Raw genomic sequence first — 27,132 nt, 5'->3', positions numbered from 1 at the left:
GGCCAAAAGACTGAACCTAAAAAAAAAAAAAACAGATTGGAATCTAAAAAAGAAAGATGTGAAACTTAAAAAAAAATCTGTAAAAAATTAAAATTTAATCTGAAAAATTTGAAAGCTCAAAAAACTAAATATATAAAAATAAAAAATGGAAAAAAAAATATTTATTAAAAAAAATTTAAGTCTGACTCAAAAATATATTCAACTTCAAAAAAATTATGTTCTTTTATTTTAATAATGAACACCGTTTAAAACTTTTTCAGGTACAAAACTTTTGGCCCTTTGACCTTCATAATATTTTGAGTTTTGGCTGTTTTTTTTGGTTTGTTTTTTTGACGTACAGCGTCTCTTTTATTCCCCTGATTTCGTCTTTTTTTTAGCAGTATATGCTGTAACAGGAAGTGCAGGCATTGCAATCTTTACAGGTGGGTGTTCAGCAACCATGCTTTACGGCCAACAAGTATATATCGCGTCAGCCAATGAGGAGGCTCCTTCATGGGCTCTGCTCACCCCTCCTTTCTCTAAATCCTGTGATTAGACCTGGAGGCGTTGACCGCCTGGAAGACCAATGAGTTTGTCTTACGGGATTTTATTTACTAAAATGAATTATACGGCACAGACAGCACGCAGACGTAAGATTTTTTTTCAGAAATGATTACTGTTACGATATACTGTGTGATGCTAATGTGTTTTATTTTTAGTTAAAGAATAGAACTTAAGTACCAGAGCTTTAAGCCATCCCGCCACATATGTGTATTTGCTGCTTCCGGTTCTCCTGCAGTTATAAATTATGATGAATATATGCATCTTAAGTCCGTTTCACAACACACATACATACCAGATTTGCCATAGACGTAGCATTAAAAAAAATAGAAAAAAATCCATAAGATCATTCTACTTTTGGGTAAAACAAATACTTAGCCGGTGGTATAAACAAAGGTGCTTTCAAATAAACTTTAAAGAGGCCTCATCTTTTATACTTTGTATTTTATTCAACTAAATTTACTGCAATTTTAGCTGACTAAAATGTGATGTAATTTCATTGACTAAAACTAAAGCAATTTAGACGACTGACATTTGACTAAAAGTAAAATACATTTTCATCAAAAGACAATGAAACTACATTTTAAAAAAAAAAACGCTGTCAAAATTAACACTAGTTTCAAGTTACTTTTGGTGAAGTACATTTTACTTTTCATTTGGCTTTCTGCAACTCTATCATTAACCTTCAGGAGTGCAACAAGAAAGTGTGGTGATAACCATAGAACAAGAAATGGAACTAATTAATCCTAACAAGCAAACTGTTACATGGAAAAATAAGCTTCGAATGTCAAAGTTTAGAAGTGTTTTTGGCTTTTTATTATGCTTTTCTGCCATGCCAATGGTACTATTCTAAAGTGGCAGAAAGAAAAATGAAACCAAGAGCAAATTGACACTTCACGGTGACACAGGAAAGGGTCTGACTGTTTAGTATAAAATATGCAGATGCTGAACTTACTACATAGCTTATTTTACACTTGTATGACAGTATTTTTTAGTACAGAGGAACTGTCCAAAAGTTATCAAATTTGGAACTCAACTAAAATGTTCGTGGGGTAAAATAGACCTCAAATGTCACAGCATTTAAAATGAATGTGACAAAATATCGAAATGACAAACTATCACGATAATTAACCTAATACATTTTTTATGTAACTTTGCCATGCCACATAAAGGGTTTTTTTGCCGTTATAAACAATTTTCATGTTTTTCCTTAGTGATTGACTCACCGGCTTTCATGTAATCCAGGAGGCTCTCTTTGCACGGTTTGAGTTTTCAGCAGCTTTTTCTAATGACGTCATTTGCTATATCCTCATTTTAGACTAATACGTGGAATGTCTATGCAGTTAGAAGTAATATTTCAAAACTAGGGCTGTCAAAATTAACAATGCGTTCAAAGGAATTTCCTTTCTCTGTATTTTGTGTGTGACCTTAAGTCTATACCGTACCTGGGAAAACAGCATTTCAGCTGATGTTGAGCCATGAATAACAAGCAGAAATTAAAAAAGCTTGTATTTTAAATGGCAAGTTTAGCTTCAAAGCTCTGGTATGTCGCTCTCTCCACAAAAAGTTATTTCCATCTACTGTTGCTTTAGTTGAGTTATTGCCAGAATAAGTGGAGTCGCCTCTTAGCTGCTAGCTGATGCAGAGGGCCCTTCTCTTTGACAAAGGTAGATCATGCTGAAAATTAAACAACCAACATACTTTCAAGAGCAATTGCTAAATGGGCCGCAACAGTTTTAATCTGGCAACAATTAATATTGTGGAAGTCGAACAAAATGCAATTATATTGTCAGAATGTCATCTAGGAGTGTTTTTAAACGTTTTACTTGAATGCATATCATTTATTTGCCCAAAATTTGCCAACAGTTTAATTTTAAGTACTTTCAGGCTACATGTGGGTATACAGGTGCAAAAAAGTACACTACCTGAAGGCCAAATGTTCCATAGTGTGTTTTTTTGCCTAACTTTATATTTTTGGTACCGTATTGGGTTTTGTACTTTCGATACTTAATGTTACTTTGCGGAATATTTTTTTTTTTTCATACATTTTTATTTCTATTAATATTATATGGTACACTGCAATCTAGAGAGTTCAGATAAATGCCATATGTTCTAAAATACTGTACATAGTGTTTTTATTAATCAGTTAACACAAACATATTGGATGTTATAAACTGTATCAAACGTAATAGCGTATAAAACTAAAACAAACAATAACGCCCTAGTTATTTTGCTGAGTAACTAATGAGGGAACTAAGTTAGAAACTCAATTACTTTTTGGGATATGTAATTTGTAACTAATTACTTTTTTTTAAGGTAAGATGACCAACCCTGCTTAAAACTAACCACTTGTGGAGTTATAATTGCAGCAGTTTGATCTTGGTGCAGATTCTTCGCCTTTACATAATATTCTATGACGCGATTGACATTAGAAAAACAAGTAAGTCAACATTTAGATGACTAAAACTGCTAAGTAATGAATTGATTCAGTTAAACTTGCTCGCAGTTACATTTTTCAAACCAAAAATAATCCCTAAAAAGCCCAAAACAATAACACCAACTGCTAACTTACGTTACCATTCGTAGTTTAACAGAACACATTTTTTCATTGGTTATGAGTTTTTTTTACAATTACTAATATATGGAATAAAAATTGCTCGCCGGTCAAAGGAATTTGTTTGACATTTATGCTCTAACAATTTGCACTCTTGTCCAAATCGTCTCATTAGCTAAAATCACAGAAAGCCAATGTGTTACGTATGTGTACGTAGTTACATCATTAGGTAATGAATGATGTGAGAGGGCCGACTATAGCGCTTAAAACACATGGAAACTACAGGCATACGCGCAAACAATCCCTTTAAGAAAACATTGTTCTCCTTCTCAAGCAAACACTTTTAAAAGGCCTCCTTACAGGCGGTGTAAGAAATTTTGCCAACGAACGGTAAAACTTTATAATCAAGTTGTTGGTAACTTAGTCCCAGCAGCTGACGGAAGGACGCGATGTTGAACTTTCAAAATTAAACTGCAACATCAAATATTTTTCTCCTCCAAGGTATGCTTTTAGTGTGGGACAAATGAGTCTGTCTTTAATATTGTCCACACCTGTCATCTCACAACAGCTTTGCGCTCTTAAACGCACGCTGAGAATCCACAGAAATAGAAGTGAGTGAAATGAAGAGAAACAAAGCAATCAGCGCCGTTTATTTGGAGGGAACATTTTCAGAGCAAAGTTCTCGAGCATAGTTTCCGCCATTTTTTCCTCTAGCCTAACGGCGCCAGTGCGCATGTGCCGCTGCTGTGGACGACTTCGTTTCCAGGAAGTAAGCTGTAAGTACTGCCTAAAATGCATTATTAAATCACGGTTTTTCGGTAATTAAAAATATTTACGTTATTACTAACCATCTGGAATTTTACCGCAAATTATCATTATACCGCTTACCTTTAAATACAATTTGGGCTGTCACTTCAGCCTTCTTCTTCAATGCGGTCGCTGCTTCCTGTTGTCCTATGTGTCTAAAAACAGCTGGCTGTGTTTTGGCCTTCCACATTTGTTACATTCTAAAAAAAATATGTGTCTGCACACAAGATTATTTTACTAATAGTGTTGCGAGTACGTTTCTCCATTGGGTACACGGGGCTCGTCGTACCACTGTTCACGTCGAGGATGACATATCCTGTATTGGCACCAGTGGGACTGAAAGCCATGCAGGTGTAGCTCTCCTCTGGCAACAGTAATTATCCTTAACTTTGTTACCACTTTTACTTCCTCTATTTAGTCAAGTTTGATGTCTTCTTGGCGCTCACCAGAGCTGAGGAACTTACTCAAGTCTCTATATTGTTTATCAAAGTGGATTAGCCTTTTGTTGAGTTTGAAAAAGTCGCAAAATAAGATCCAGGGTTTCTCCTGCATGTAATTGACTGTTGTACGAGTTAATGGCATTCATATCTCTGCAGGACAATGTTTTAAACTTCTCTACCCACCAATTAATAAAATGTAATATTCAGCCTGTTAAACATTCTGTAATTATGGACATTCAATCAGAACAAGTTATAAAATAATATACCATAGCGATGGTAATTTTGTGTAGTGAACTGTAGCTGCAGAGGGCAGTGGCAGGCATGCCAGCAGTATTATATCAAATGTCAGTGGTAGCAAAGAAAAAGACGAGATTGTTCAAAGACAGTCTTCCCCCGTCATATTGCCGCTGCTTACAATACACTTCATTTCAATATGCCAGAAAACATTTATTTAGGTAGAAATAACACAGAGTAACAAAAGAGCATGATCGTATTGTAAGATGATTTTTTGTTATTTTGTTGATTAGACTGGATGTGAAGTGTTGCGCGCTATTATTGTGAGGCCGCCAACCGGACGTGTGTGATGGGTATGAGAAAAATAATTGACATGTTTTGACGAAAATTTCCAATAAGTGATTTTAGAGTTCCTCTTTACCGTCTTTGTTTCTGCTGAACTTTTATTCCATTTTACTAAAGCAGTTCGATTAACAATCTACATTTTATGTTATGAATGCACTTAACTGTAATCCAAACACAGACATGAAGCTCCTCCATTCTACAAGCAGCAATGCACACTGGCAGCGTTTGCATCAATATCGTCGTCTCACAGCACTTGGAGGTAAAATTGTCTTGTCATGTCTTGGATCTGAGATTTCCGTAGGGCCCCCCCTTACTTTGTGCAGTTCTGCTAACTATTTTCAAGCTTATGGCTCAACAGTATCTGGATGCCATTACTCTTTTCTCCAAGCTACAGAACGGACCAAGGGTCAAAAACGTTAATGGCGCGTTAAAAAAATTATCGCCGTTAGAGGAACTTATAGTTAACGTGTTATTGCGTTAACTTTGACAGCCCTAGGTAATACTTAACAGATTTGTTTTTAAATGTTGGTATAACATTTTTTAAGTGTTTTAAAGAAATTATATGATGACATTAACCACACCCCCATCCAGACGACCACCGCCACAAATATAGTGGCAAAATAAGGGGAAAACCCTGATACTGCTTTGTTCACTTTAATGATTACTTTTAGAAGTTTTTATTTTTATAAATAAACTGTACCGCGGCAAGATCTACATCCATGTGACGTTTCGTTGTTTTTTTTAAACGCCATATTAAATTGATTGATTACTGTAGGCAAAATCTAACAAATCAGAATCCTAAACCGAAGACAGCCCTAATGTTAATTTTTTTCAGATTATAATTGGGATTAAAATTTGAAAGCGCAAAACCATTCAGTGATCATGAATATTGAAAATACGTAAATGATCCAAAACGGTATGTGTAAGGAGCCAAAAGGAGATTGTATAGCCGTGAACCTGTTTCGATATGTTTCTATTATAATTAAATGATATGCATAATATGCAAGGGTACACTTTACACAAGCAGCAAAGATGCGTACCAGTCTGTTTTCAACACAATTTGTGATTAGGCAAAGCCAATGTAGACCCTGTGGCAATTGAGAGAACGCGCTATAGTCAAAAGATAGTTAGCGGCCACTCTAATATAACCTAAGGTGACATTATGGTTTATTTTTAAGTTCATATAGTCAATAGCACTCACCATAGATATATTGAAACATTCACAGTTAATACATGTGATTGGTATCAGCCCATCTTTTGGTTTTTCAATCGGCAGCATAAAACTGTTCAGAACGCTCCCACACAAAACAGTTGCCGACCACTGATGTAGATGGCAGAATTTGCAATTTCACGCGAATACGTCATATGCTAAGCAATTGGGTTATCTTCCAAGTATCAAGTCGTATCATTACACAAATTGTAATACAATAAAAATGCCATAAAACGAGGAACAAGTTTTCATTTTAAGAGAATTAAGGTGAAAGTTTAAATCCAAAAACCAATCAATAAATATATTTGAAATTACAAATAACAGTTCTGTAAAGAAGTTAGTTGCAATGCTGCAGAAAATGTTTTTGTAATTTTACATCAATAAAGTTGTAATGTGACGCTAAAAACACCCACAATTTTACAACAAATGGGGCAAATTACAAGGTAGGGCTGCGCGATTATATGATCATGATCGTTGATAGCGATTAATTTGAGTTCGATCACGGTGATCAGTTCTTAGCATATCAAACATCAATCAAACATGGCCAAAATGTCTGTTAGAAGTTACCGCAGTAGTAAACACTAGGGAAGCAACAATGCTTGGTAAAATCCTGCACGGAACAATCCACCTTTATTGACCATTGTCCTGTGTGTGTTTGTGAATGTGTTTGTGTACGTTTGCGTGTGCTTGTGTCAAAGTGTGTCTGTGTGCACGACCATCTCGTTCTACTGTCGCAAGAGTCAGTCTCCTCACAACGTGATTAATGATCAATCAGCGTTGTGCCTTGTCCCCTTACACAGCTGGAAGTGCAGCCAAGAAGAACAAAATTTGAAAAATGTGATGAACACTTTCATATAAATTTAAACAACATTTAAAAGGAGCAGCGACTATAGATTCACTATCTGCAGCAACTCACTACTAATCCTGCCCCGAATGCGGACTTCCAATACAGTCACATAGACATTGTCTATGTGGCTGTATATAATCAACACATCTGATATAACATGTACTGGTACTAAAAAAAACAAAGTTTTCCCTGCTGTTGCAGTAACAAGCACAAAACTACCGGTATACCGGTATAAAAAAACTCTGCAGACAGAAACTTTCTGTTCTTCTTGTTTGTGGATAAAAAAACAAAAAAACATTTTGTTCCTGACATAATCATTACACTTGTTTTATGTGTTGGTCCACATTATTTACGGTACCTCAAATTCAAACGGCATTTTATCGTACTTTTATTAAATATAAGCTGCAGTATTTGAGTTTTTAAAAACTCCCATGTCAGTCACCGCATGCTGTTCCCAAAGCACTGATGTATACAAGTAATTAAAGAATACAAATAATAAACCATTTAAAAGTGCTGTTTAGTAAATGTTAACTTGAAATAGGTCTTATAGTATTCATTACACCAATTATACACTGTTCACTGCAGAATGATTGTGATGACAAGCAAAAAACAAAACAGAGGAAAAAAGTTGTTCTCTTTACCCCCATAAAACGTACTGAAAAACAAACAAAACCGTGGTCCTAAAACCAGATACGGCCCGTAGTGTAGGTTACCTGTACCGTTGCACCTCTAGTAAACACAAATATAGATATGAACATAATGACGGTTGTTAGCATATATTACCTCAATCAAACATTGGGGAAATGTCTATTACAAGATACTGCAGTAGTAAAGAGTAAGGATGCGGTACTCGGTATAATCCTGCGCAGGCACAATCCCCTTTAATCAATAAGACAACAACATTGTAATATTAATCGAGATCTGATGATATGAAAAAATTAATCAGGATATTTTTATTTTTTTTTGCTATATCGCCCAACCCTACTACAAAGTGACTTATTTACAGACAGAGTAGTAGTAATATGCTAAAAAATGCTCATGAGAAATGCCTATTTTGATGGAAATTATGTAATGTTGTGGAATATGTTTTTACAGGAAACATTTAGTCCACGTATAATTGATGTATAATTGCAATTGTAACTTTAAAAACCTGACATTACCTGCTATTTTGTCCCGGACCAGCTTACAGGACTCGATCTCGCCGATGCTGGCAAACAAGCTCTTGAGCTCCTCCTGGGTCATGTTCTGAGGCAAGTAGTTGACTATCAAGTTAGTTTTACTCTCCTCCATGCTGCTCGATTCAACAGGCGAGGAGCAGTTGATGGACATGGTCGATGGGCCATTGCTTGTGTTGTTGCACGACGGCCCGTTGGACAGTTGCGATTCCATGGCGGCAATTACCTGCTAAGGAGACAAAAGACACAAAGGGTCATCAATAAAAACAGCATGCAAGTAGTTTTGATCTTAAAAAAAATCTGTATTTATGTTTTTCCCAGTTTTACCAAGTCAATATTATAGAAATACAGTCGGTAAGGTTGTATTTTTGCCACATTCCTGTTAGAATCCTGCGTGTGACTGAAGCATTAAGGAGTGGGACTATCCATGACTAGCTGCAGTGGGCTGAAAAACAACCACCAGGTAGCATTTGTGAGCAGATAATGCTCTATCATCTCTTTCGGACCTATCAGGTCGGTAGTGCATTCTTCACGTTCTTTACTCAAGCTACAAGTGATGGATGAAGCAAAAACCGGACCCTCAGTACAAGGTGTACATTACTGTATTTTTTGCCACCTTAAACAAGACACTTAAAACTACTTTTACCTGAAATAGTTAAAATAATATTTTTAAACTTTTGCTGTATACGATGTGCTGTGTTACTCCATTACACATGATTTTTCCTAGGAGGGTTTCAGTTAAATTAAAAATGTTTAAAGTTAAATTATTTCACAGGTGTACCATACATTCAAAGCCAAAACGGAAAAACTAGTCCTTATGTTTTTGAAGGCCGCAAAAACATTTTGGATTTATATTTATTTCTATGTACTTCTTTTTGCGCAAAAATCTCAATCAACTTAAAGGCCTACTGAAACCCACTACTACCGACCACGCAGTCTGATAGTTTATATATCAATGATGAAATCTTAACATTATAACACATGCCAATACGGCCGGGTTAACTTATAAAGTGACATTTTAAATTTGCCGCTAAACTCCCGGTTCGAAACGCCTATGAGGATGACGTATGCGCGTGACGTAGCCCGGGGAACAGAGGTATGCCTTCCCCATTGAATACAATACAAAAAAGCTCTGTTTTCATTTCATAATTCCACAGTATTCTGGACATCTGTGTTCGTGAATCTGTTGCAATTATGTTCATTGCATTATGGAGAAAGAAGCTGAGCAAGCAAAGAAGAAAGTTGTCGGTGCGAAACGGATGTATTTTTCGAACGAAGTCAGCAACAACAGTACACAGCCGGCGCGTCTTTGTTTACATTCCCGAAAGATGCAGTCAAGATGGAAGAACTCGGATAACAGAGACTCTAACCAGGAGGACTTTTGACTTCGATACACAGACGCCTGTAGAGAACTGGGACAACACAGACTCTTACCAGGATTACTTTGATTTGGATGACAAAGACGCAGACGTGCTACCGTGAGTATGCAGCTTTGGCTTCTAAACATTTGATCGCTTGACCGTATGTGCGCAACTTTTTTTTTGCGTATGTACGTAACTTTTTTAAAATATATAAGCTTTATGAACCTTGGGTTAGGTGAACGGTCTTTTGGGCTGAGTGATTGTGTGTGTTGATCAGGTGTTTGAATTGTATTGGCGTGTTCTATGGAGCTAGGAGCTAGCATAGGAGCTAGGAGTTAGCATAACAAAGACGTAGGTGTTTTTATGCAGGATTAATTTGTGTCATATTAAATATAAGCCTGGTTGTGTTGTGGCTAATAGAGTAAATATATGTCTTGTGTTTATTTACTATTTTAGTCATTCCCAGCTGAACACCAGGTACCGTGAGTATGCAGCCTTGGCTGCTAAACATTTGATAGCTTGACTATATGTGCGCGTCACGTACGTAACTTTTTAAAAATATATAAGCTTTATGAACATTGGGTTAGGTGAACTGTCTTTTGGGCTGAGTGATTGTGTGTGTTGATCAGGTGTTTGAATTGTATTGGCCCGTTCTATGGAGCGAGGAGCTAGCAGAGGAGCTAGGAGCTAGCAAAACAAACACGTAGGTGTTTTTATGCAGGATTAATTTGTGGCATATTAAATATAAGCCTGGTTGTGTTATGACTAATAGAGTATATATATGTCTTGTGTTTATTTACTGTTGTAGTCATTCCCAGCTGAATATCAGGTCACCCCCGGCTCTCACAGCAACTCCCCACTAGTCCTTCACTTGCACTTTACTCATCCACAAATCTTTCATCCTCGTTCAAATTAATGGGGAAATTGTCGCTTTCTCGGTCCGAATCTCTCTCACTTCATGCGGCCATCATTGTAAACAATAGGGAACTTTGCGTATATGTTCAATTGACTACGTCACGCTACTTCCGGTAGGGGCAAGCCTTTTTTTATCAGATACCAAAAGTTGCGATCTTTATCGTCGTTGTTCTATACCAGGGGTCACCAACGCGGTGCCCGCGGGCACCAGGTAGCCCGTAAGGACCAGATGAGTAGCCCGCCGGCCTGTTCTAAAAATAGCTCAAATAGCAGCACTTACCAGTGAGCTGCCTCTATTTTTTAAATTGTATTTATTTACTAGCAAGCTGGTCTCGCTTTGCCCGACATTTTTAATTCTAAGAGAGACAAAACTCAAATAGAATTTGAAAATCCAAGAAAATATTTTAAAGACTTGGTCTTCACTTGTTTAAATAAATTCATTATTTTTTTTACTTTGCTTCTTATAACTTTCAGAAAGACAAATTTAGAGAAAAAATACAACCTTAAAAATGATTTTAGGATTTTTAAACACATATACCTTTTTACCTTTTAAATTCCTTCCTCTTCTTTCCTGGCAATTTAAATCAATGTTCAAGTAAATGTATTTTTTTTATTGTAAAGAATAATAAATAAATTTTAATTTAATTCTTCATTTTAGCTTCTGTTTTTTCGACGAAGAATATTTGTGAAATATTTCTTCATACAAATTATTCTGGCAAATCGAGAAAATCTGTAGAATCAAATTTAAATCTTGTTCCAAGTCTTTTGAATTTATTTTAAAATTTTTGTTCCGGAAAATCTAGAAGAAATAATGATTTGTTTTTGTTAGAAATATAGCTTGGTCCAATTTGTTATATATTCTAACAAAGTGTAGATTGGATTTTAACCTATTTAAAACATGTCATCAAAATTCTAAAATTAATCTTAATCAGGAAAAATTACTAATGATGTTCCATAAATTATTTTTTTAAGTTTTTGTCTTCTTTTTTTCGGTTGAATTTAGAATTTTAAAGATTCGAAATTGAAGATAAACTATGTTTCAAAATTTAATTGTCATTTTTTTCGTGTTTTCTCCTCTTTTAAACCGTTCAATTAAGTGTAAATATCATTAATTATTAATAATAACATAGAGGTAAAGGTAAATTGAGCAAATTGGCTATTTCTGGCAATTTATTGAAGTGTGTATCAAACTGGTAGCCCCTCGCATTAATCACTACCCAAGAAGTAGCTCTTGGTTTCAAAAAGGTTGGTGACCCCTGTTCTATACTAAATCCTTTCAGCAAAAATATGGCAATATCGCGAAATGATCAAGTATGACACATAGAATAGATCTGCTATCCCTGTTTGAATTAAAAAAAATTCATTTCAGTAGGCCTTTAAGCCCTAAACAAAAATACCCAAAACCATTTTTTCCCCCTTATTTTAACCCTTAAAAGGCCTACTGAAACCCACTACTACCGACCACGCAGCCTGATAGTTTATATATCAATGATGAAATCTTAACATTGCAACACATGCCAATACGGCCGGGTTAACTTATAAAGTGCAATTTTAAATTTCCTGCGAAACTTCCGGTTGAAAACGTCTATGTATGATGACGTTTGCGCGTGACGTCAATGGTTGAAACGGAAGTATTCGGACACATTGTATCACGATACAAACAGCTCTGTTTTCATCGCAAAATTCCACAGTATTCTGGACATCTGTGTTGGTGAATCTTTTGCAATTTGTTTAATGAACAATGGAGACTGCAAAGAAGAAAGCTGTAGGTGGGATCGGTGTATTAGCGGCTGGCTGCAGCAACACAACCAGGAGGACTTTGAGGATAGCAGACGCGCTATCCGACGCTAGCCGCCGACCGCATCGATTATCGGGTGAAGTCCTACGTCGCGCCGTCGATCGCTGGAACGCAGGTGAGCACGGGTGTTGATGAGCAGATGAGGGCTGGCGTAGGTGGAGCGCTAATGTTTTTATCATAGCTCTGACGAGGTCCCGTAGCTAAGTTAGCTTCAATGGCGTCGTTAGCAACAGCATTGCTAGGCTTCGACAGGCGGCACAGCATTAACCGTGTGGTTACAGGTCCAGTGTTTGGTTCTGTGTCTCCTGATAGTAGTATTGTTGATCTTCTGTCTATCCTTCCAGTCAGGGGCTTATTTATTTTGTTTCTATCTGCATTTAAGCACGATGCTATCACGTTAGCTCCGTAGTTAAAGTGCTTCACCGATGCATTGTCGTGGAGATAAAAGTCACTGTGAATGTCCATTTCACGATCTCGACTCTCATTTTCAAGAGGATATAGTATCCGAGGTGGTTTAAAATACAAATCCGTGATCCACAATAGAAAAAGGAGAAAGAGTGGAATCCAATGAGCCCTTTTACCTAAGTTACGGTCAGAGCAAAAAAACATACGTCCTGCACTGCACTCTAGTCCTTCACTCTCACGTTCCTCATCCACAAATCTTTCATCCTTGCTCAAATTAATGGGGTAATCGTCGCTTTCTCGGTCCGAATCGCTCTCGCTGCTGGTGTAAACAATGGGGAAATGTGAGGAGCCCTTCAACCTGCGACGTCACGCTACTTCCGGTACAGGCAAGGCTTTTATTTTATCTACGACCAAAAGTTGCGAACTTTATCGTCGATGTTTTCTACTAAATCCTTTCAGCAAAAATATGGCAATATCGCGAAATGATCAAGTATGACACATAGAATGGATCTGCTATCCCCGTTGAAATAAAAAAAATCATTTCAGTAGGCCTTTAAAGGCATTTTCAATCAATACTATCTCTTAAAAAAATCTTAAAGGGTAAAAAAAAAATATATATATATATATAAAAACTATTACATGATATTTTGTTTAAGACTGAATTTTGAGAAATTTAGGCAAAGAAAAATAATTATAATTTAACGTTCCCAGAGAGTTAAGAAAAATTTGGGCTCACTAAGGCATTTTTCCTAATTTTGGTTTGAAGGAACAAATGTGTAATATAAGAGACCAATTCTTAGGGATGCACAATATTTATATTGTTTCAAGTCGATTAGTAGATGTAATATGTGCACTCCGGGATAGAGTGTTAGGGTTAAACCCTAAAGACTCAAAGGTGGAGTTGACAACGTGTACTTTGCACGTTGCTTTACACTTTTAAAAGTTATTTGAACTTTTTTTCAATATCAGATTTAACGGTGTAACATTGTACTTACTCATATCGGCCTGATAATTATTGGTCTGAATCTTCCAATATTCGTAATGCACTACTAGATATTCTGAATTGTTTAAAAGATGAATATCCTCTGACAAATGTATCCAATATTCATTCAACACAGCATGAAAAAATGGCATGAAAATACAATAAATGAAAGCACAAAACATCCCCCAGATCTCTTGAGGGATACATGTAAATTCAAACAAGAGTTATCCTTTATTAAACAAATTTGCCACGTGCAGGAGCAAAACCCACACCACCTATGACATAATAGTGATGGTCACCAACCTTCCCAAATGGTTTCAAAGTGACAAGTGGGAAGAAAGAAAGAATGTCAAGCATAGATGATACAACCCGTTCCCTTGGTAAAGCAAGACTGAAGAACAGGAAAAAGGTAATGGCACACACCCCAGTCCAAGGCTCAGGCGCCCACGAACCACTTCTAAGCAGAGAAGCCACATCGCACAGTCTGACTGCCATGTTAGCTTGGAGATGGCGTCTGAAAATGTGGACACAAAGCACGTCATGTTAGATCAAAACAGCAAGAAGCAACACCATTCATGCAAAGGAGGAGGAAGGGGGAAGAGGTGGAAGACTGCTTGTCTGCTGCTAGTGCATCAAAGTCGAGAAGACAGCGTTTCCTCTGAGTGATGGGCAACCTGCGGCACACAAGCTTGACAAACCGCAAGCCCACTGGATCTGTGCATTTTTCACAAATACCTGTATGAGAAGTTTCACTATGTGTACTTGATCGTGGCGGCCCACCACGACAAAATAAAAGCCGCCACACCTTAAAATGTTTTTTTTTTTTTTTACATGAAAACAAATAAAAGTTATATAATGTATAAATATATATTAGGGCTGTCAAACGACTAAAATATTTCATGGCGTTAATCAGTTTGTTCATAGTTAACTCAAAATTAATCATGGTTAATCGCCGATATATATGATATTTCGTCATTAATAAGTGTACCTTAGACAGATCATTATCAAGTGTTTAATACCATAACTCGACTATTAGTTTGCGTTATTGAAATGTTTGTTTTTTTAAAACAGCTCAACACTTTTAAGGGAAAGAAAGTTGGAGCAGCAGCACGACGCAAGTGTGACATCAGGCTTGCTACAGCTCTCGCTGTTTTCTTCAAGAAACAGAAGTAAGGAGTCTTTAAACATGAGTACAATTTCCAATAAGACCAGAAAAAGATCCTAGATTTGTTGTCAGTTGTTTTTTATACAAAAAAAGTCAGTAATTGTTGGAGAAGTCTCTAGAAACTTGAAAAATTCTCAAAGTTAATTGTACGGTAAGCAGCAACAATTTAAAATAGAGCATAACAAAAATAATATGGAAAAGCATGTTACTACTAATAACAGATGTTTTTAAATGTATACATTTTTTAGGCTTTTAAAGAAAATATATGCATTATAACAGACTATGCAAATTATATGACGGAATTTGACAACGCCCCCTAGCCACGTCCCCAACGCAACAAGTATATTGACAATATATAGGGAAAACCCTGAAAGTACTATTATTACACTTTAATTTTCAGCAGTGTTATGTAAAATATGGTTGCCATACTAATTAAAGATGTCCGATAATGGCTTTTTTGCCGATATCTGATATTCCGATATTGTCCAACTCTTAATTACCAATTCCGATATCAACCGATACCGATATATACAGTCGTGGAATTAACACATTATTATGCCTATTTTTGTTGTGATACCCCGCTGGATGCATTAAACAATGTAACTTTACCATGGATTGATTAACGTGGACCCCGACTTAAACAAGTTGATGTGGGGTTGGGGGGTGGCGGGGTTTGGTGGTAGCGGGGTGTATATTGTAGCATCCCAGAAGACTTAGTGCTGCAAGGGGTTCTGGGTATTTGTTCTGTTGTGTTACGGTGCGGATGTTTTCCCGAAATGTGTTTGTCATTCTTGTTTGGTGTGGGTTCACAGTGTGACGCATATTTGTAACAGTGTTAAAGTTGTTTAAACAACCACCCTCAGTGTGACCTGTATGGCTGTTGATCAAGTATGCATTGCATTCACTTATGTGTGTGTTAAAGCCGCATATATTATGTGACTTGGCCGGCACTCTGTTTGTAAGGAGGAAAAGCGGACGTAACGACAGGTTGTAAAGGACGCTAAAGGCAGTGCCTTTTGGGGCGGTATAGCTTGGTTGGTAGAGCGGCCGTGCCAGCAACTTCAGGGTTGCAGGTTCGATCCCCGCTTCCGCCATCCTAGTCACTTCCGTTGTGTCCTTGGGCAAGACACTTTACCCACCTGCTCCCAGTGCCACCCACACTGGTTTGAATGTAACTTAGATATTGGGTTTCACTATGTAAAGCGCTTTGAGTCACTTGAGAAAAAGCGCTATATAAATGTAATTCACTTCACGCCCCCAATAATGTTGTCCGGGTGGAAATCAGGAGAATGGTTGCCCCGGGAGATTTTCGAGAGGGGCATATCTCCCGGGAATATCGGGAGGTTGAAACCGATACCGATAATTTCCGATATTACATTTTAAAGCATTTATCGGCCGATATTATCGGACATATCTAATACTAATATATTTGTTTAAATCATACTTGAAAAACTAAACCAGTAAAAGTGTTCTCATAAATGTATTCATTCTGTTCAATTATGATTTTTTTTTTTATTGATTACTCTGAATAATTACTTTGTTCCCCCACTCTAATTTTTTTTCTCTTGAATCACTAATTGCTAAATAACTTTTCTTCCTACCAAGATGCCAATTTCACTTAGTATTAGGTCTATTTTACTGCAATTCAATTGTTAGCTCTGAAATTAACATTTTAATGAAGAAAAATACTTGTCTTTCTCCATCCATCCATCCATCCATCCATCCATCCATCCATTTTCCTCCGCTTATCCGAGGTCGGTTTGCGGGGGCAGCAGCCTAAGCAGAGAAGCCCAGACTTTTCACTCCCCAGCTCCTCCCGGGGGATCCAGAGGCGTTCCCAAGCCAGCCGGGAGACATAGTCTTCCCAACGTGTCCTGGGTCTTCCCCTTGGCCTCCTGCCGGTCAGTCGTGCCCCAAACACCTCCCTAGGGAGGCGTTCGGGTGGCATCCTGAGCAGATGCCTGAACCACCTCATCTGGCTCCTCTCGATGTGGAGGAGCAGCGGCTTTACTCTGAGCTCCTCCCGGATGACAGAGCTTCTCACCCTATCTCTAAGGGAGAGGCCCACCACCTGGCGGAGGAAACAAATTTCGGCCGCTTGTACCCGTGATCTTGTCCTTTCGGTCATAACCCAAAGCTCATGACCATAGGTGAGGATGGGAACTTATATCGACCGGTAAATTGAGAACTTTGCCTTCCGGCTCAGCTCCTTCTTTCTCGAAAATGATAAACTTACTTCTCACAGAATTATTTTTATTTTGTGACTTTGGAAACATTATGTAAACAATATTCTTGTGGAACTACTAATTCTAAAAAATGCTTTACCTACAATGACTCAAACTTTACTATTTTATTACAGTATGATTTTTTTTCTTTGATTTAAATGTCATTTTTTGTAGAATGACTGATAAATTATAAACTTATTCGACTACAGATTCAAAAGTAGTCTTGAAGAACTTGTACAGTCAAACCTGTGTTAGCGGCAACAAAAATCCCTCAGCCTATCCCCGAACCCCCACTGCAGGGAAAAGACAAAAAAAATGTTTGTTTTGGTCGGGTTACAACCGACAGTAATCTGTTTTGCTCAAAAAAGGGATTGTTGACGGATCAACTCTCTACTCAAAATGCCTCGGGAGAAGTTATTTACTGTATAATCATATAAAATTGTCAAAAACTGTTAGTCATCGTTTTATCTGTTACCACATGTCACCAGTCACTAATAGAAAAATGGTACAGAATAAATTAATAAGTGTTTATTTTGTTTAGAGTTTAGGTTGGATTTAATTGTATGTGCTGCATATGTTTAACATGCGCGGAGAACCTGTGAGCAGTGCACAATTGTGCAGGCGCACACCGAGAGTGAACAGTGATGATGATGATGAGGGATTTAACAATAACATTTCATATCACGTTTATTGTCACCAAATGTGTCATGGTTATTATCACAGTATATTTGAATGTGCTCAAAAAGTACTCACACACAACCAAGTTTTATTTAAAATGTAATACAATAAATAAATAGTCTTAGAATATTCTTTCTTGGCAGAAAAAAATAGGTTATAATATTGTTCTGGCTACTTAAAAGCCCGGGTATTTTTATTTGAGTGTTTAAACGTGTTTAATTTGTAAAAGTTTATCATTTTTTAACTTTAAAGAAAAAAAATTGTTTGGGGCATCACATCCGGTTTATGTGACGTCACGAAAATTCACTTCCTGTTGTCATATTGTTTCGCATATCGATCTGAAAGCACAGCCTGTAGGTTTAATGTGCACAATTGAAACTTAGTATGTCTAATATTATGTATTTAATACTTGTTTACTCATGGTATATCTAATAATTTACTTACTGTTCTGTTACAGGGAACAAATAAATGGGATAAACTGCTATGATATGAAAAGGAGTAGGAATAAATAAGCTCTGCTTCTTCATACTCATTTTCGGACGTGCTGTAATTAAAGAACTGGAAATATGTGAAACATTACATTCTAATTGTATTGTATGCATGTTTGAAATAAACTGGAATTAACTAGTTGCTCAGATAGTAATGTGTTTTGTATACGTTTGTTTTAAATAGAGAAAGACGTAGAGGGGAACTGCACTTAAATATTTTTGTTTTGCCTATCATTCAGAATCCTTAAGACAAGAACACATTTTTCTTTAATGTATTTTAACTTGAAAATGAACGTTAGCAAAAGTCAGCTAACAATTGGGCTAATGGTATTCGCTCTCTTCCACCTATAAAGCTCTCTAAAAAACACCCAAAATCCTCCATCATAGTTTTACATACGTGCTATAAGTATTTATGTAATGTAGTAACAGACACATTATGTTCTGTTACTCAACTTCTTTCTTTCTTTAGTTTATTTCGAACATGAACACACTTACAGTATAATACATCACACAATTTCATATAATTTCTCTTTACATCATGCCCGAAAAGGAGTAGGAAGAAGCCAAGCTCATTTTAATCCTACCCCTTTCCCACTTCAGAGCGTTTACAAATACATATGTTTTTCCTTCCCTAATAGTTTCCCCTGCCATTGTCTTGTTTTTCCTCTTAAGTTCTTCCTCGGCGGAGGATGGCCGAATTGGACTAGGGCTGGGCGATTATTTGATCATGATCATTGATCGCGATTAATTTGAGTTCGATAACTGTGATCAGCTGTTAGCACATTACCTTGATCAATCATGGCAACAAATGTTTGTTAGAAGTTACCGCAGTAGTAAACAGTAGGGAAGCAACGATGCTTGGTATAATCTTGCACGGGACAATCCACCTTTATTGATCATGATCCTTTGTGTGTCTGTGAAAGTGTGTGTATTCGTGTACGTTTGCGTGGGTTTGTGTGAAAGTGTGTCCGTGTGCGCGACCATCTCGTTGTGTCGCGGAAGTCAGTCTCCTCACAACGTAATTAATGTTCAATCGCATTGTGCCTCGTCCCCTTACACAGCTGGAAGTGCAGCCCAGGAGAACAAAAATAAATGACTAACATTAGCGTAGAAGTTGAAACAACATTTAATAGATCTGCTGCAGCGCTCCAGTAATCCTGCCCTGAACGCAAACTTGCAGGCATGGTAACATACTAATGAATTGTTTGTCACAGCTCAGTCACTATTAGAAACCCAGATTTTAAGCATACAGCGGCTTATTTATTTTACAGACGCATCACGATTGTTTTTCTCTTGAACAACAACAACCCTACACATGGCAAACTGCATGAGAGTCGACGACTACTACTTTTGGATAAATGATGATCCAGAAACTTATATTTCTGAGCCTGAATGTACAGAGAATGATCTACAAGTTTTAGAAGCTGAGTGCTTAACAAATCCAACTCTAATGAAACGCCAAGCATCATGCAGCAGAATTTCTAAGTGCGGAACAAGTTATTCAAACTACGAACACAAAACATTAAATTACTGTTAAGGATGGGAATCGAAAACCGGTTCTTTTTCAGAACCGGTTTTCAGTGTATCAAACCCTTGGAATCGCTTTCCATTGCGTCCAGCGGTTTAATGGTTCTTCCGATGGGGGTGACTTCAATACGCAATATGCACCCAGCAACATGGCGTGTTCCTGGGCGGAAAAAGCGCACTTAAGTTTGCTGACATTTTACTCAAAAAGGCCGGAACAGCGCTACTTCTAATAAATTCAAGGTTGATATTTCGTCAAGGAGGACATACAAGCAATATGGTGAAACATTTGTGCATAGAATGAATGCCGCGTTTTTGAACCGCGCCGATATACCAGGCAGCTGCAGTCATCTGACGTAAATACAGCAGGTATTGATAATGTCAACACTATTACCTGCTAAATTTAAATAAATGCATTCTCATTTAGATAAGCATGAGGAGACATTCTAACTAGTTTGGAGACAGGCAGTAATGGCTCCAGATCATGTCTGCCACAAGTTTGCAAAGCAGCAGGGAAGAGTACTACTCGGCCAGGAATGACAAATGTCACCGAACAGTGACTAAGTTTGTGGTCAAAAGCTTACAACAATTTGCCACATTGATGCTCCTTTGGTAGGTGAATGTTCAATTGAAGTAAAAAAAAAAAGTTGCATGTTTTCCTCCAACCACATTTTCAGACATATTATACAAATGAGGCTCTGAAAATTACAATACTGTGTAAAAGTCCATTCATGTCAGCAATTCAACTTCAAATGTGAAATTAACTCATTACATGCAAAGTGACATATGTCAAGCCTTGATTTAATACAACTTTAAAAATCATGGCTTAAAGTCTTTTAAAAAATTCTGAGATTTTGAATTCAAGGTTTTCATAAGCTTTAAAGGCCTACTGAAACCCACTACTACCGACCACGCAGTCTGATAGTTTATATATCAATGATGAAATCTTAACATTGCAACACATGCCAATACGGCCGGCTTAAATTATAAAGTGCAATTTTAAATTTCCCGGGAAATATCCGGCTGAAAACGTCTCGGTATGATGACGTTTGCGCGTGACATCACGGATTGTGCGGAAGTATTGGGACACCATTGTGTCCCAATACAAACAGCTCTGTTTTCCTCGCAAAATTCCACAGTATTCTGGACATCTGTGTTGGTGAATCATTTGCAATTTGTTTAATGGACAATGAAGACAGCAAAGAATAAAGCTGTAGGTGGGATCGGTGTATTAGCGGCTGGCTACAGCAACACAACCAGGAGGACTTTGAGTTGGATAGCAGACGCGCTACCGTGAGTACGCAGCTTTCTTCCAAACATTTGATCGCTTGCCCGTCCGTGCATGCCGCTATGTGCATGTCACTTACGTAACTTTGGGGAAATATATGTGCTGTATGAACTTTGCGGAAGTGAACAGTACTTTGGGCTGTGGGATTGAGTGTGTTGTGCGGGTGTTTGAGTTGTATTGGCGGGTTATATGGACGGGAGGGGGGAGGTGTTTGTTATGCGCAATTAATTTGTGGCATATTAAATATAAGCCTGGTTGTGTTGTGGCTAATAAGAGTATATATATGTCTTGTGTTTATTTACTGTTTTAGTCATTCCCAGCTGAATATCAGGTCCCACCCGCCTCTCACAGCATCTTCCCTATCTGAATCGCCTCCACTGCCCTCTGATCCTTCACTTTCACTTTCCTCATCCACGAATCTTTCATCCTTGCTCAAATTAATGGGGTAATCGTCGCTTTCTCGGTCCGAATCGCTCACGCTGCTGGCGTCCATGATTGAAAACAATGTGCAGATGTGAGGAGCTCCACAACCTGTGACGTCACGCTACTTCCGGTACAGGCAAGGCTTTTTTATCAGCGACCAAAAGTTGCGAACTTTATCGTCGATGTTCTCTACTAAATCCTTTCAGGAAAAATATGGCAATATCACAAAATGATCAAGTATGACACATAGAATGGATCTGCTATCCCCGTTTGAATTAGAAAATCTCATTTCAGTAGACCTTTAAGCAATAAACATATCTAAAGAAGGTTCAAAATATCTCATGTCGCGTTTCACCTTTGCACTGTATATTGCATGCTATATTTTGTAGGTAGATGAAAAAAAATCTTAAGTTTATAAAATGTTACATTCTTGGATAGTTTTTTTACGGTTTATTTTGTTAAATTCTACAGAGATTTTTAAAAAAAATCTATTTTCAAAAGTTTTTTTCTATGCTATGTGCCTCTGAAGACCTCACTGTTGGCTGTGTAAGGTCATGTTAGCGCTAAAAAATTAAATTGATGCCAATTTTTTATTTCCAAATAGTAATCGACAAGAGAACAGAATTGTTAAGCAGAACCGGAAGTGGAATCAGACTAGAAAAATCTTATCAATTCGCATCCCTAATTACTGTACAGTGTCTGCTCTATTTGTGATGCCAACTGATGGGATGCTCACATATTCCTGTTTAAATGAAGAAGTAATCATAGATTAATTATTCATAATGCTCATGCAGGTTAAAATAAGGTGCTGCAAACAGCGTCTTTCTAAACATCTCTGGGTATATGTTGGATGTAAAAGTTGATCAACTTCTCGGTTTGTGACCACAATCTTCTACGATACACGTGAGAGATGATTAATAATCTAATTAAATTTCACCAGCTCAGAGGCGATACAGCAGCAGCAGCAGCTCAGTATGGCAAGACTGTAGGAGCATAAATTAGTTAAAGGGGAACAGCACTTTTTTGTAATTTTGCCTATTGTTCACAATCATGAGACAAGGAGACAAAAGGTTGTTATTTCTTTGCATTCTAACTTGTAAAAATCAGTTTGTTTTTGGTGGCGAGCAATGCAGCTAATGAGAGCAATCAATTGTACTGCGAAATTAGTGCTGGCTTCTATCAGCAGCAGTTCATCCTCTGTATATTTAGCTTTAAAAAGATAAGGTTGGGAATCCTCATTTGTCCAAAAATAGTCGTCTTTGTTGTCTGTTACCAAGTCTACCATTATTAGAAAACACATTCGCGTTTGTTTCCGGAAGTATGAACACACAGTTGTTGCCAAAAGTCGGAAGTGTGCCGCTTAGGAAAAATCAATGCATGAAAGAACTTAGTCCCGACAATAATTAAAATGACCAAAATACATATTTAGTTCGTATTGCAGGGCCGGAATTTAACCACGGCAACCGTAGCAACTACCGCGACCGCCATTGTCATTTGCCGTAATGCCCTAAAAAATGACCGGCATTTACGGCGAGAACATGCCGTGACAGCCCTTGACTTTTTACTTGTTAGTGAACTAATTAAGTGAATTTAATGATGAAGGGCGGTAAAATTCCTGACGGTTAGTAATACCATTTAATACTTTAATTATCGAAAAACCGTAATTTATTAATGCATTCTAAGCGACAATGCTCACTTCCCGGAAACGCACCAGCAGCCTAGCCTCCGAAGATGGCGCACGTGCACCAGCGCTGTTTTCAATGGCGGAAAACAACACACGGACCCCGCTCGTGCCCTCCTAGTAAACGGACATCATCTGAAGTCTGGACATATTTTGGATTGGTAAAGCATGCTGAAGGTAAAATAATTGAGGACAGTCAGCCCATCACCAGAAAATGCAGGAAAAAAGTCCCCGCGAAGGGAGGCAACACTTCAACATGTTGAGCCAACTCTGTAAGCAGCATTCGTGAGGGAGGAGCGGAGACAGAGAGAGCTGTTAGTTAACGCGCATGCGTCGCCTGGCTCAGCTTTTTATCGATAGATTTATCAGATTTAATTTTTTATTATCTATAGCAGGGGTGTCAAAAGTGTGCCCCGGAGGCCATTTGCGGCCCACAGCTAATGTTTTAAAGGCCCACAGCACATTCTAAAAATACTAACAAAATAAACAAAAACATAACAAAAGTGAAATAAAAAAGCTTAAAGGTGAAATGTAATTTAGAAAAAGTTGCAATGTTGACTAATAAAACAAAGCTGTTTTTTTTTCTTTCAAACTGTCATTGCTCAAAACATAATATTGAATCAAAATCAATGTTATTATGAATTATTGTACCCACACTCTGTCAATTCTCTTATATACTCTTTCATTCTAGACTTCTAGAGTGTTTGATTATCACATCACTCTAAATGTATAGACTATAAAATTTACAAACAAAAAGAGGGATCCTAGTGGGCCAGGCAAATCTTTCCTTAACTCTAAACTAAAACTGGGGAAATGCGTAGAGTGTTTTGGGCTTCAGACATGATTTTATTTCAGAATTCCTTGAGAGAAAAAACGCCTAGTTAGGCTTTGGTATGTAAAGTAAAAGTACTTCTTTGGTTTACAGCTGCGTTGTTATTATGCTGTTTGTTACTTATGTATGTTATGTTGCAGCTATTTGAAATAGTTTTGTCAATTTGTTCTGGCCCGAAATAAATTGGCCCTTTGAAACATATCTTTGTCTTTGTGTGTTGTATGTAGACTACATTGCTTAGCAGAGTTCAGTGATGCAAATGCATGTCAAGTTGATCAACAGATTGTATTATTCTCCAGTGCAATAACAGTACTGAAATGAAAGCTAAAAGGGCATTAATGGGAGCTTTAAAAAAAAAAAGAAAAAATAAGTAACTAAATAGTTACTTTTCACAGTAACGCATTACTTTTTGGTGTAAGTAACTGAGTTAGTAACTGAGTTACTTTTGAAATAAAGTAACTAGTAACTGTAACTAGTGACTGGTTTTCAGTAACTAACCCAACACTGGAAGTGACAAACTTGCCATTCAAATGATACCGCGTTTGTTGACAAGAACATACAGCCATGGAAGCGCATTAAAAACATTTATTAAGCAGAGGTAACAAACCAGTGAAAAATTCCACAGAGATTACGACAGAGTCAACAAACTGCCACTAATAGCCTGCTAAACTGAACAAAAACAGCTCAAACTCAAGACTACTGAGTGGACTAGCGGACGTCACACGTCACTAAGCAACAGGCATCCCCTTTTAAAAGGATCACTCACACACTGAAACTTAACAGCATTATGCCAGATATTTGAGGTTTATTTTTTAAGTAACAAATTAATTTCTCTAGTAATTAATTACATGTATTAAAGAGTAAATCAGTCAGTAATTTCATAACTTTTTTGGTAAAGTAACAAGTAACTACAATGAAAGACTTTAAAAGTAATTTTCAGAACACAGCATCATAAAGCAGTTGGCAGGTTGGTGTCTCTGGCTAAAGTCTTCGTGTTTATGTACTATAATAAGGGGAACTGCACTTTTTTGAAATTTTGCCTATCATTCACAAAGATGACGGATGGATTTTTTTTTTCTGCATTCTAAATATTAAATAAACTAAGATTGTGTGCCTATCTTTACATCATCGAGTGGTTTGCTACTTCCTTGCTCCCTGTAAGTTTACTGTAGATCATAAATCATGCCTCTCACCTGCAAACATTCCCTGTTTATGTACGTTTGCGTGGGTTTGTGTGAAATTGTGTCCATGTGCACGACCATCTCGTTCCACCGTCGCGAAAGTCAGTCTCCTCATGACGTAATCAATGTTCAATTGCGTTGCGATTCTTCCCCTTACACAGCTGGAAGTGCAACCAAGAAAAGCAAAATAAAGAAATGTGACTAACACTAGCATAGAAGTTGAAACATTTGAAAGGAGCAGCGACTTTAGTTTCACTATCTGCTGCAGCTCACCAGTAATCCTGCCCTGAATGCGGACTTGCAGGCACTCAAGAGAACGTCTGTATTGGTCCCAAATAGGATAATCAACACACCCACTAATTTAATCATGAAAAGCCTTTTTACATATGAATATTTTTTTAATCAGACTTTGTTTGTGTCTGCAAGATTTCTCTCCTCCGATATAACATGTACTAAAAAACTCTGCAGACACTGTTCTTTTTGTTAGTGGCTAAAACATTTTGGTTCCTGACATAATCATTAAACTTGGTTTATGTGTTGGTACACATTATTTTACAGTACCTCAAATTCACTGTACTTTAATGTATTTGCATTCAATATAAGATCAGTGTTTCCCATAAACTGTCAAGATACCTGTGGCGGTGGGGGCGTGGCTATGGGCGTGGTCACCATGACATCATCGAGTAATTTGCATAATTTACTACAATGATTTGATTTTCTCTAAAAAGGCTCAAAAAATGTATACTTACTAATTAATAATAACAGTTTTGTTTTAAACGTCCATCCATCCATCCATTTTACAATATAATTACAACACTTTATGTACATATTTATATACAGATTTGAACAATAAGTTATTCACTGAAATATATTTATTAATTGTGGTTCTTACAAAAAATATATCTTATAAAATATAAAAGCTAAAATGTCTCAAAGCTCTGCCCCTTTAATTAGTGCATACTAAATAATTTAACTTTAGCCTACTACTACAACCATATTATTTACCAGCAACATAAAGTGAAACAGAGGCAGAGGTGTCCTGCCACAGTCAGTAACAAATAAACAGAAAACAGTAGTGGTGATAGATAGACACATAGCTTCATCAAACATCTGATCCACTGAACAAAGAGCTCCAAAAATCTTGAACTTTAGACTGCCATCAGTTTTACTCCCTACACTTAACCATGTGTTTCCTACTGCCTGCAGACTTTGCACCCTTTGTTATATACACATGTTGTGTTTCTAATATAAATACATTTAATAAAGTCAAATACAAATAAGGCAACAAGAGAAGTATCCTACACTTCTCTTTTGTAAAGTAAATCTGAACAGCCGATATGGGCATCTACATTAACTATATGATTTGCCTGAGAAGCTGGAGAGGACAAAAAAAAATATATATATATTATTTTTTTTATTTTTTATTTTTTATTATTTGTGGCGGACGTAATTCTTTCGTGGCGGGCCGCCACAAATAAATGAATGTGTGGGAAACACTGAAGATATAGAAATTGCTCCACAGTGTGGGTCACCGCTTGTTGTTTGCTAAAGCACTGGTGAGAAGCACTGATGTATACAAGTAATTAAAGAATACAAATAATTTACCATTTGAAAGTGCTGTTTAGTAAATGTGAACTTGAAATAGGTCTTGTAGTACTAACTACAACTATACTTGGTTTACTGCAGAATGTTTGTGATGACAAGCAAAAGAACAAAATAACTGAGGGAAAAAAAATTGTTCTCTTTACCCCCATAAATCATACCGAAAAAGCAAAACCGTGGCCCTAAAAACAGGTACAGACCCTAGCGTGGGTTACCTGTACTGTTGCACCTCGTGTAAGCACAATTATAAATATGGACAAAATGTTGCCATTCAAAATGTGTTCATTCATAGTTTTGATGCCTTCAGTGACAATCTACAATGTAAAAGTCATGAAAATAAAGAAAACGCATTGGATGAGAAAGTGTGTCCAAACATTTGGCCTGTACTGTGTGTAATATATACATATATACATATACACATATATATACACA

At 37.1% G+C, this 27,132-nt stretch overlaps 1 protein-coding gene across 13 annotated transcripts in view; it reads right to left on the bottom strand.

The window, feature by feature from the left end:
* The window catches only part of elavl2 (ELAV like neuron-specific RNA binding protein 2), a 161,317-nt gene that overhangs the window by 104,080 nt on the left and 30,105 nt on the right, over positions 1-27,132 (bottom strand). For 6 of the 13 annotated variants that reach the window (XM_062065213.1, XM_062065212.1, XM_062065210.1 and 3 more), the window contains exons 2-3: positions 14,037-14,127; positions 8,138-8,381 (exon numbers count right to left, since the gene is read on the bottom strand). In XM_062065213.1, the coding sequence (XP_061921197.1) occupies positions 8,138-8,381; positions 14,037-14,108 (316 nt within the window). In that variant the 5' untranslated portion in view covers positions 14,109-14,127. Of the gene's footprint in view, positions 1-8,137; positions 8,382-14,036; positions 14,128-25,110; positions 25,260-27,132 lie in introns of all 13 variants that reach the window. The other 7 variants (XM_062065217.1, XM_062065215.1, XM_062065208.1 and 4 more) reach the window with 4 other exon arrangements.

Source organism: Entelurus aequoreus, linkage group LG12 (assembly GCF_033978785.1).
Source record: "Entelurus aequoreus isolate RoL-2023_Sb linkage group LG12, RoL_Eaeq_v1.1, whole genome shotgun sequence".
NCBI classification, from domain to species: Eukaryota; Metazoa; Chordata; class Actinopteri; order Syngnathiformes; family Syngnathidae; genus Entelurus; species Entelurus aequoreus.
This window is presented reverse-complemented; position numbering and strand designations above follow the sequence as displayed.